This window comes from Archocentrus centrarchus, chromosome 19 (assembly GCF_007364275.1).
Source record: "Archocentrus centrarchus isolate MPI-CPG fArcCen1 chromosome 19, fArcCen1, whole genome shotgun sequence".
In the NCBI taxonomy this organism is placed as follows: Eukaryota; Metazoa; Chordata; class Actinopteri; order Cichliformes; family Cichlidae; genus Archocentrus; species Archocentrus centrarchus.
The window spans coordinates 13,697,725-13,710,534 of NC_044364.1; the positions used below are offsets into that span (position 1 = coordinate 13,697,725).

General features: G+C 38.0%; 1 protein-coding gene across 4 annotated transcripts in view; it reads right to left on the minus strand.

Annotated features, from left to right (window-relative positions):
• Positions 1–12,810, minus strand: part of vti1a (vesicle transport through interaction with t-SNAREs 1A) — a 117,031-nt gene that overhangs the window by 103,643 nt on the left and 578 nt on the right. For all 4 annotated transcript variants that reach the window (XM_030754878.1, XM_030754879.1, XM_030754876.1 and 1 more), the window contains exons 2-3: positions 2,772–2,830; positions 1,749–1,859 (exon numbers count right to left, since the gene is read on the minus strand). In XM_030754878.1, the coding sequence (XP_030610738.1) occupies positions 1,749–1,859; positions 2,772–2,830 (170 nt within the window). The remainder of the gene's footprint in view (positions 1–1,748; positions 1,860–2,771; positions 2,831–12,810) is intronic.

Here is a 12,810-nt window from a genome sequence, read left to right on the forward strand (position 1 = left end):
TAGATGGGTTGTATGTCCTAATTTATCACAGTATTAAACTGCACGTTTATAAGACCATTAAAAATATCTAGTTTCTCATATGTAAATAATTCTATTTTGAGTCTCACAACTGCTACTTTTATTTTGATATTTTGTTACAATCAAAAATACCCCAACACTGATTATACTGTCTGTACTTTGTGCATTTTTAGTGATGAGCACTGCGGTGCTTCCCATTACTTCCTGAAAACATTTCCGTTAGACGTGAGCTACCCAAAATACCTTCCAATAAATCCTTTATAAGGGAAGGAAAAGTTCATATTTGGGTGGAAAAGCAGACACTGCATTCATTTCAAGGTTTTTAAAAAGTTTGTTTATTATTTTGGCCAAAATCTAAACTTATTAAGGAAAAAGCCTTTTCTGAATTACCGCAACAGGTCTTAAACATTTAATTCAGTGTGAATTTTTCCAACTCCGTTCGAGGTTGTGGATTTAAATCACATAAAATCTGATTCGTGGAGGGACACGTGCTCTCAAGCTCAAGGTCAGCGGCTCTTACACTACGGGTTTATTATCATGTTATGAGCACCAGCAAAACAAAACTGACAAGAGAAAACAACAACCACAGAAGAGATATCATTAAAGATACATATTTTCAATTTTATTAACATTATAATGCCAACTATCAATTTGAAATCCTTCTACAACTTGTAAGATTAATTTAAAGAGACACAAATTAAGATAAGGGGTAAATACAAGTTAGTGATTCATTTGCATTGGATAACTGTGTATTTCTGCAGTATTATTCATTAAGTGAAGTACCTTGGGCAATATCAGTAGCTCAAAATGTAGACTAAAAGCAAGTGATCCAAAAGACCGGACTGTTCATTAAGCTTTGATAAATCAAGCCCACAGTGATTTATGAATTACTAAACAAGGCCAGATTCTACAGCAACAACACAAACACACACAACCCATTCTCAATAGGCATCGATTGAAAGTTCAGATATGAACTCTGAATTAACCTCTGTGGATACACCACTGAGCTTCAGTGTAAGACTGTGTGTAGGAATTACTACAAGAGTGAGAGTTACACACAAACAGTCCAAAGTTTTGGTACACCCCAATTTTTTTAGCAGTTAATATAAATAAGTAAGGATGTAAACTTCATTAGAAAATAAGTATTTTTCGAGGATTAAGGTTTAACTATTTGGTTAATTTACAGCTTTTGTGAAGCAATTTATACAAGTGCCACAAATTCTGCTGTTTACTTACAAACCCTGTGTCTGAACAATGGCAGTGATGGAACAAAGTGGTACTACAGCCTATGAAGGATTATTAGAAGAAGACAGTACTGCAGAAAGCAGCGCCGTCTTTCGCTATTGGACCTGTGACAAAAAGGCACGTAACAAAGGAAGACAGACCGATTGGTCAGGGGTTCATCCTTTGGCAAGATAATGACAGAAAACCTCAGGACAACAGAACTACACAGTGGCCTTGAAAAGATGGAAAACCATCACAGCCTCTGGGCTTCATCCAGCTAGTTTGAGTGAAAGCAAAGTAACCCACATATCTGTGTCAACCGTGACTTTGTGCAACAATGTTCCAAAGCAATTTTCTAAACAATATTCCATGTATGAGGCAACTGTTCTATAACTTATTTTTGGAGTTTAAAAAAAAAGAAAGAAGAACATTTATATACTACAACTCTAATGTAATGTTTCTATGATAATAATTTTAAAAATATCATGATGCGTTTAAATACTTACAAAGTCTTTCTCAAGCTTTTCCATCTCCTGCTTGTAGCTCTTCAGCCTGCTGTTGTACATGGCTCTGCTCTGGATGGGGATCTCTCGTACCTCCAGGTCCATCTGCTCCAGCTAAAACCCACAATTAATCCAGTTCATTTCATATCAAACCTTTTAAATGTTCATAGCTAGCATTTTAAGAGCAATTTTAAAATCAAAAGAAAGCCTTCCCAGACTCACAGGTTTAGAGCTCATTATAATACAGATTCACATTAAAATATTAAAAAGGTGCCAACTTGAATGTATATGTACATTTTTACTGGTTAAAGTTTAGGTCTCTCTAGTTTTTTTATGATCATATTTCCTGTACCATTTTTCTGAAAATGTTTTACAGTAGTGTGCTCCTTAAAAAGTTAAGAAAAAAAAAGACAATTTCAAACATATTCAACTTCAGCAGCATTAATTTTAATATGCTCCAGTGCTGATTGTAAAATCAAATGCCTTCTGCTCACGTCACTCAGTTGCGATAAAAGTTACAACAGAGGAAGTCTGTTCTGTAAATACACAATCAAATCCGAGGGCTCCTTCATTGCTATGACATGCACGGGCCCAACAATGTCTGAGCGAATGAAGTAAAAGTACATTTGATGCATGGGTAGACAGGTCTCTCTGTGGCAGATTTGGAGGGAACTCATCACTATGGCATAACAAGACAACCGCAACAACAATTTGTTTCTGTCAGGTGACTTTGCTCATGTTTAAACAGCAACATGAAGACACCCACCTCAAGATAATGGCTTGAAATGTGTCATAGGGGTGTCACTTAAAAGCAGATTACAGGAAAGTAATCATGTGAGGAGGAAGCCTCCTTTCCGCCATGTGAAGTGTGTGCGTGTGCGTGCGTGTTATGTCTACATGTCATGTCACCACCAGGATAATACAGGTGCTGTTGTCTGGTGCCAGTGAAAATTGTCCCCTCCCTCTTTCCACAAATTCATTATTTAGGAAATGGGAAGAGGAGAAAATTACTGATCAAAGACGTACCAACTCTCTGACTTCTTCAAGCTGTTTGTCGACATTTAGAACCAGCTGTGTCTTCTCTTCTGAAAGGGAAAAAAAAAAACAAAAAAAAAACAGCAACATATTGATCAGCCGACGGAGGAACAGCGCTTCATGACAACAGCCTAACTCCCCCGCAACGGGGGAAGAGAGGGGGAGAGAGAAAGAAAGAGACTGAGAGAAAACAACACACGAGGACACATTTGAAGATATATTTACACATTCTCTCCACACGACGAGCCAACATTTGATGTCTCTTAGTTATTGGCGTCTATGAGGCCTTTGTTGGTTTCTGTTGAGGAGCAGCGAGACACCTCATGCCAACTCAAAGGGAAGGGAGGTGTCAGCTTTGCTCACTTGCCAGAAGTATGAGTCCCACTCAGAATGACTAACGCACTGTTCTACACCTCACCCCACGGCTGCTCTTCCACATTACCCATTGAAACTCATTAGGACTTAAGAGTTCCAGAGCAGCATGCAAACTACAGTGCTTCCAACAGCTATTTAAGGCAGCAGCATTATCACTTTCTGTATATCTACATGAACTAGTCTTTGTTCTGAAATTAGCTCCATGCCAAGAAAGTTAAAAAAAAAAAAAATAGACAATGTAGAGGTGTGGTATTGTTTACTGATCAAGCACCTTTACTTTTTTTTTTTTTTTCTCTCTCAACAAACATACTTAAGACAAGAAAGTTAAAGAGAAGATTGCCCAAACCTTTGACAAACACACCATGTTCGGCTACTTAAATGTATTGTTACAGAATAATATAATGTGTTTAACATTGACTTGATTAAGTAAAAATGTCAAACAGACTGTAAAATGCTTCAGTAAATCCTTTACGCAGCGCCCCTTGAAATTAGGAAATAAATTTTCATATGAATAAATACCATAAAAATATACACCCATCAAACAGGCAAAGGAAATAACATTCATTATCGTGTTACACTGCCACCTTCCCTTTAGAAACTGGGTTTTGGCATTTATTGTTGCACACCCCTATGGTAACAGCACTCCCCAGTAGCAGCAGCCTCCCTGAAGTAGGTCATTGTACCCGCCACACCCTATGAACTGTTCAGGAACAGTTCGAGAAACAGGACAAAGAGATCAATGCCACCACACACTATGTTAAACACTGTTGTAATGGGTGAATTGAATGAGCTACAAATAGCCCATAAATTTTTAATGAAATAGGTACAGCACGCCACCAATTGCTGCTGTAATGAAAAAGTTAAGCCAAAATATTGTCAGATGAATCCAGCAATAGAGGCATTGTGGCTGCAGGACATTAGAGAAATCTTTTGTAAGCGCATGATGGGGGGGGGGGGTAGCATTAGTTCATTATTATTAAATGCTAAATGCCCCGCCCGCTTGCTAATTGAGTGATGGTGAACAGTTAAGCCTGAATTACTTCTGCCTCAGTCTTTGTGGGTAACCGGAAATCACCTCTGAAGCTTAAGTAGTAATCACATTCCTTGTGGATGCGTGGTTACATTTCTCCAGAGGTGCAGGTTACGTCACAGCGTAGGGTTCAGAGGGGATTTCTGGTTACATATGTAGGACCGATGCAGAACTCTAATTAAAGCTTCATTAGATAGAGAGATAATTCTTTTTGCATATAAACCAGCAGAGTTACACTTGCATATCATGCATTCAACATGTTCCAGAGCGCCGTTTCCTTCCACTAATGAGTTTGAAGAAAACATGTAAAAAGCGTACACAACAAAAACATTTTAATCCAGGTGTTTTATCGATACAATCAGCTGCTAAAGGACTTACACCTACAATATCCGTCATTGTCAGCATGACAAGGCTTCTCATAGTTCCTGGGATTTTATTTTTAATAGGAAGCCTAAAATCATCCTTTTGAGTTCCCTTTTCCTATTCTTCCCCCTTGCGTTCACGCTGGTCGCAATTTTGCTTTCTGTAGATAATTAGAAAACATTAGCCTCATAATTACCATTAGCTTCCTAATGCTAATTATCAGGCTAATATTAAACTTTCTAATGTTAAACGCTAAATGCCACACCCGCTTGCTAATTACAGTGACGTGAACAGTTAGATAGAGCAATAATTCTTTTTCAATATAATCCGGAAGAGTTACACTTACCGTATTTTCCGGAGTATAAGTCGCACTTTTTTTCATAGTTTGGCTGGGGGTGCGACCTATACTCCGGAGCGACGTATATGTGACATTTATAACACATGAACCAAAATACTCCAGCCACTTGACATCTCCGTGAACCGGAGCTTTAAGGCAGTCTTGCGTAACCTGTGGGCGCAGTGGATGATGGATGGAGAGCACAGCTTAACGGCAACTGGGAGAATGCGCCACCCAACTTTCCTGGAAGTCATTGGATGGATCAAGAAAACATGGGCTTCAGTGACAACCAAACCATCCTGTTGGGATTCAGAAAGGCTGGAATAATTGGAACTGCAGCTGACGACGAGTCTGACTAACGCGACACAGAAGAGGAAGCGGCGCTTCGTCTACGGAGTGTACGGAATTGTTTAGAAGTGACACCGAGGATGAAGAATTCAATGGATTGATGGTTTGGTTAACTTGTTAGTATGTTCTTTATGCTATGGTTATCTGAATAACTTAATGTTACGTTAACATACCGAACACGTGTTCGTTGTGCGTCATGTAGCTGAATGTGTTACGTTAGCATAACGTAGGCGTAACCGTGTTCGTCCTGTTCTTTAATCCATTATTATTTTAAATTGCCGTTCAAGTTGGAATTTCTGCTCTGGGTCTCGGATTCTATCAACCCCCCCCCAAAAAAGTGCGACTTATAGTCCAGTGCGACCTATATATGTTTTTTTCTTCTTTATTATGCATTTTTTGGCTGGTGCGACCTATACTCCGGAGCGACGTATAGTCCGAAAAATACGGTACATATCATGCAATCAACGTGTCCCTGAGCACCTTTTTCCTTCCATTAATGGGTTTGCAGATATCCCATAAAAAGCTTACACAACAAAAACAATTGTAATCCAAGTCTTTAATCTATCCGATCAGCTGCTAACAGCACTTCCTACATTAGAATATCCCTCATCGGGTTGCCAGCATGAACTATCACATTTTTAATGCATACCACTAACTACGACAACAAGACGTGTCATGTTGCTGGAACTGTAGTCTTTTCTCTAAGGCCTCTCAGAGCTCTTGGGATTTTATGTGTAATATGAAGCCCAAAACTGTCCTTTAAGCTCCTTTTTCCCTCTTCTTCCACCTCGCGTTCATGCTGGTCGCCATTTCGCTTTCTGTAACCCCACAAAATCAGGACCATGGCAAGATTGCGTGTGCACATTGTGAATGACACAGGCCATGCCCGATGGTAGACTGCAAACTGTGGTGAAACAATACTTATAGCGCAGCGATCTAGACAGAGATTCTGGTATTGGCAACGAGGCAGTGCAGAGTGCGTGTGCTTGCTAATTGCAACTATAGCAAAGAGTTCCGATAGCAAATTGGTGAAACTCTCAGCTGGCAAGACTCAGCATGGCACAGCGCCAGGCAATTTACTGCTGGCTAGAACCCTGCAGACCACAGGGCTGGAGCCTAGCCTAGCTGTCATAGGTCAAAAAACAGGGTACACTTGGGCAGGTAGCCAGTCTGTTGCAGGGTTAACAAGAACACCAAACCGGCAACAAACTCAGAATCACCAGTTAACCTGACATCCACGACTTTGGGCTGTTAGAGGAAGCTGGAAAAGCCAGAGCACCCAGAAGAAAGCCATGCAGTCAAAGAGAAAACCTGGACCCCTCTTGTTGTGGTACTGACTGCTCCACCAGTGTGCTGCCTGTTTTATTTTATATGAAAATTTCCCAGTTGAATACTGTTAAGTAAAACCTACCCAACATAAAATTAACCGAATAAACTAGTATTAATAAGTAGCTGTACCAGTCTAACATATTAAACTAACATGAGTTTGCAGATACAAAATACCAATTTACCAAAAAAAAGATACAAAGTATATCACATAACAGGTTCTACTCTGCTCGTTTGCTTGGTAACCAAAGTGACTGTGATTAAAAAAAAAAAAAAAAAAAAAAAAAAAAAAAAGTAGGATTATGAAATAAAACAAACCACTGGAGAAAACTATGTGTTGTTTGAATGAAATTAAAGAGACAACCAATAAACATACACTTAAGTAAGATAAATGATTTTTCAATCAAGGATCTGAAACTTAGAATTATGTTGGAATTATCAACTGGCCACATACACATAGTTATTCATATGATTATAAATATGTAAAAATGAAAAATATAAACAGTAAAAACCTGTACAACTAGACTGAGAAACACCTTTTATCCAAGTGCTGCTGTGCAGTCAGACCAGTTGCTACAAAATCATATGTGACTGAATTAACATCTTGCCACACTGTTCCTCTTATACTGACTCAATTTATTATTATTTATTTCCGCTGTGTGTTTTATTGGTCTTTATTCCAGCTTTTGATTATTATCAATTCCTATTTTATATTCCTTAGTGTACTGATGAATGCTGTGCACTACAGGAAGACAGCAATTTCACTGTATGCTTATTCATATAATGACAATAAAGATCTTCTGTCTTTTAATAGTATATTTAAAAATGACACAGCTTAGAAAACAATTTAGGCCAAAAGTGATATAATATTTTCATAGATAAAATTTATCATTACAAAAATACACATCTTAGACAGTATTTGTATAATTCAGTATTGAGAACAGAAATATTTGTTCATCAGTACTACACTTTATCAGACCAGAGGTGATGCAAGACAAAGTAGGACCTATTCCAATTTTCTCACAGTAATAAAAAAATTCAGAAAAAGTTATTCACTTTTAAATTAAAAAGCCAACGGGTCTATTCTTAAGAGGATTCAAAAGAAAAGTATGAAAAGTATTTTTAAGTAAGTGAAATACAAACTAAAAAAAACAACAAAAAAAAAAAAAACTCAAAAGCAAATCACAAGGCTACCCAGCTGTGGGACTGCAATAAAAAAAAAGAAGCTAAGCCAAGATCTTCGTTTCTAAGGCGCCATAGGCCAACATGGTCCTCAAATTCATTTTTAAAACCTGTGTCCAACCTTACAACCTGTACAGTAAACAGCCAGAGGCAATTCAGTGAAAGATGAGATGACGCTTTCGTACTTGAGCTCAGGCCCTAGCTAGAAGGCTGTGAAATATGTATGGATATTTACCAAGACTAGAACCTGCTGACAGACGGATGAGGAGTTTTGTACATAGAAGTAAGGCGAATAAAGAAAACAAAAGAACTTAGTATTTTTCTTTTACTTTTTACATTTCATATTTCAATGCCAGTGATTGACAAATAATCTCTTGCCATGAACACTCAAAGGTGAAAACTTTAAGCAATTTTTAATGGATCAAGGACCAGCATTTCATTGTATGCTTATTCAAATTTTTTCTTCTTGATGTTGGGTCTCAGAACAAAGCTACAAATAAATAATATCCCCCCAAAAAATAAATGTATAAACATACTTAAAAAAAAAAAAAAAAGAAGTTTCATGAACTTCAAGGGCATGTTTTCCACTATCAGCAACATAACATGCCAACTAAAATTGATATACTACAACAAAAATCCTATGGACCAATTTTAAAATATTAAATGCCCGCCATATCACAGGTAAAATGCATCCACTCAGGAAAGAAGAGCCAGAAGAACTTAAGAAAGAAGAAAAACTTAATGAGTAGGAAGGGAATTGAAATTCAACTATAAACTATTCCATTGGTGGCAGAAAAAACACAACGACTACTTATGGTTTTAATGCATTTTCTAGCTTTGTACATATTCATACAAGCTTCCTCTGACACAGTCAACAGATGGTGAGAGGAAGCAATGAGAAATTACTTTGTGGAATGGGCTGCCATGAGTCTTCAAACATGCCAATTCCAAACCAGAAATATTCAGTCAGGCGAGGTTTTGTGAGAGGCAGCACCCTTTGAAAACCCAATGAGCAAGCGTGAGCCGAGAGGAAGAGATAAAGATTCCAAGCAGGGGCTGAAAACTGAAAACAAACTACTAGTTAACACTTACTGTGAGCAAGCAGTAAGTGGTGGCAACTAGTCGGTTAGCTGTGTAATAGTTCAAATATATATATTTATATATATTTCACACCATTTTGGCTTTGTGTAGCTATAAACCAAAAAAAGGAAAACTTAGTGTATTTCAATTTAAAAAGTGTCCATAGAAATGGAAAAATGTGCTTTGCATTGAGTAAAAACTCAAACTCAATGATTATTTTAGCTCAGTTTTCAGTATTCAGTGGTGTCAAATGAGAGTGTAGTTGTTTATGCATGTGGCTAAAAAGCAAAAGATCCCTGGCTCGATTCTGGGAAGAGAGAGAAATCCCTTTGGGATTGTGTCAGGAAGAGCATCTCGCATAAAAAAAAATAAAAATTAAAAAATTAAACTCAAATTTCTATGATGGTATCTCTTTTGCATTAAGTCATTTTATATAAGAAAATTTTCATGAGAATAAACTATGTTGAACTGAGAAAGTGAAACAAGTAAATCATGTTTGTTTTTCACAGCCTTAAAGTAACATGACAGAAACACGTGCCATTCTGAAAGACACAATATTAGCACCTAAGTAATAAGAGTGTTTCTAGAGAACATCAAAAATGTACCAGTCAACCTGGAACAATTTTGTATATACCTGCATCCTGTGATTACTGTTAAATTAAATACGAACGGACCAGAAGTAATGCTGTCGAGTAAAACAAAAAGTTAATATTTCTCAGCCCTGTGACTTTCTGCTATGTAAAACATTTACCTTTGTGCCATTATGCTTCATCCTCCTTATAACCCAGAGAACTCTGCCTAATTCCCCCACTGATATACAGTAGCTGCATTTGTTTGTGGGGATGTTAAGTGCAAAATGTAAGTATTACATTTTTAAAGTTACCCAAATCCACAATGTCAGCTGCCTGATAAGCGAGTCTTGCTCGACAGACATCTCTAAAGACTGCCACCAAAGGCACGTTTTGTTCTGCAGTGACCTGGTAAACCTGCAGGGAGGGAAACACAAGCTCGGAAAGGCCAGTGCTAGCTGGTTAACAGCATCTGTAGCTTTTAACCCACCTCTAACCTTCTTGTGGTGCCCCTTCTCACTGTACACTTTCTTGTATATAAATACAACTCTAAATGCTCTCTTCAGAGAAAAAATTAATTTTAAACCTTTTTAACAGTTCCATAAGGCACTTTATATTTGTTAGAAGGCATGATGCCATGATCAGCCCAAGTCAAAAAATAAAAAAAAATCTAATCCAGCCTACGAGCTGTGGAGTACCAATGGCAGATAGATATTCAGGGTTTCATACATATGAAACCTTTGGAACCAAGCTGCTCAATTTGCAGGTTTGGTTAATCTATCTGAGCTGGCAATGGGGAACATGTTTTATCTAACGTTAACAAATTATTAGCTTCTGAAAATTTATTCATGCCAAACTGTGTACAGGTTTCCTTTTAGCTCAGTGCAAGAGTCTCTAACTCTGCTTTGTTTCTCTCTGCTGTTTTTTCACTGTGTGTGTGTGTGTGTGCAAGCATGTGTGTGTGTGTCTCTTCTGCTTCTTCTCAGAAACAGATACACACCGAGCCGACATATGCAGAGCAGAAGAGAGGAGAAATACCTGAAGTCGTTCCACAAACAGCAGTTTTAATAAGTCCAACTAAGTAACATTTACAAATGTTAAAACCTGACTAACTTTAAACACAGAACAACTAATGAGCGCAGTTACGCACAAGATTACAACTGTGCGCATGTCTCTCCAGCATCTGGAGTTGCCCACCTCATTAAAAGACATGACTGTATAGGAGAATGCCCTAAACAGGAATAAGGTGGTGGAAGAAAAAAAAACTTTTGGGGTTAGACATTCAGTTTCAGTCTATGCCTTGTGGTCTCCAGTTGCCCAAAAGTATCTTAAGGAAGCCTCAAAGCCGCATTTTTATCAAAACTGCAGCCAAATATGTTTAGATAAAAACATATTATTTGCAGTAAGCCTCCAAAGAGAGCTTAAAAGACACAGTTTGCATGCCTTAATGCTACCTTCACACCACAAGACAAAGTTACAAAGACATTTGCAACACTGCAGCCCGGTTGCTTCTGAAGTGTTGCTGATGCATTTCTTCACATCAAGCATATGATTGTATGGAGGTCAGCTCAGCTCTGATTAGACACACATCAAGCAGCAACAAGTGTCAGGTATTAGTCTGTCGCTTCTTATCAGTAGTGTGAACGCTGCATTCATTCCTGGAGGCACATATAGACTTCACCAAATCACTAAACACCTTTCATGTACTTCTGTTAGACTGGAATGTTTAAATACAACTTCGTGATAAAGTTCACAAAGACAGAGTCGGATTTACACTCCTTCAATGTGCATTTCTAAAGTGAGGGAGTTGCGTGCTATATGCATGAAGTCACAAAACAGCTCTAAGCAGAACAGAACAAAAGATAACAATTAAGACCTGAGAGTTTTTCTCTACAAAGAACGCACAGAGTCAAAATTCACTAGCTATAGTTTAATAACAATGTGATACATTTATTAAAGTGTGCATTGAAGTGTTACATATGGAATGTGGCATCTCTAATTACCAAAGCAAATATAAAAATAAAACTGTCAAGTTACGAGAACTGACTTCAGTCATTATGTTACTTGATGTACTGTCAAATCTTGTGCTTAGTACATAGTATCATATAAGTAATGTGGCTTGTTCCATCAGTGTTTTGATTTTCTCTGAATTAAGCTTTCGAGAACATTCATGTAACATTTCTGTCCAAATGACAGAATGCTGTCACTTTAACAGACTAATGAAACCAGCTGCTCCCTTTAGGGGTTGCCACAGCAGATCATCTGCTTCCATCTCACCCTATCCCTAACATCCTCTTCTCTCACACCAATCCTCTGCATGTCCTCCTTCACTACATCCATGAATCTTCTCTGAGGTCTTTCTATTTTCCTCCTGCCTGGCAGCTCCATCTTCAACATCCTTTGTCCAATATATCCACTATCTCTCCTCTGCACATGTCCAAACCATATCAGACTTGTCTCTCTAACTTGGTCTCCAAACCGCTCAATTTGAGCTCTCCCTCTGATGTACTCATTTCTATTTTTGTCCATCCTGGTCATTCACAACAAAAACCTTAACATCTTCAGCTCTGCCACCTGTAGCTCAGCCTCCTGTCTTTTTGTTAGTGGCACCATCTCCAAAACATACATCATAGTAGGTCTCACTACCATCTTGTAAACCTTTCCTTTCACTCTTGCTGCTATTATGTCACAAATCACCCCTCTGACACTCATTTCCACCCACTCCACCCTCCCTGCACTCCCTTCTTCAGCTCTCTTTGACACTGTCTATTGCTTTAGATGGCTGGCCTCAGGTACTTAAACTCATCTATCTTAGCTACCTCTACACCTTCCATCTTCACTGTTATACTTGTCTCCCTCTCATTCACACGTATTCTGTCTTGCTTCTACCAATATACATCTACATCTCTCCAGGCTCTCTTCCACTTGCTCTACTCTCGCTACAGATCAGTGTCATCTGCAAACATCATAGTTCATAAAAACTCTTGCCTAATCTCATCTGTTAACCTGTCAATCACCATTTCAAACAAGAAGGGGCTCAGAGGAAATTTCTGATGTGAACCCACGTTTTACTCCTACACATACCTCAACAATGTCTGACTGTCTTCATATATGTAATGATGCTAGCAATGTAAAGATATAAATTCAGCATTGGGTTTTCCCTTATTCTTAACCAAAGACACCCTTTTTAAATGTGTTTTTTTTTAAAAGCAATACCAAGATGAAGACTTTGAAGATATCAATAATAAGTTATTGTCCATCAAATTAATTACTCAGTGATATTCCAAAGCTTAACTTTCCCCATGAAAAACATCCTTAAGTTTTTCCTTATCACAAGTATGGAAAGAGTGTCAAACACCAAATCACTGTGATAATACTAAAAGATTACTTCAGTTCAGTGATTTCCATTAATATTTACCT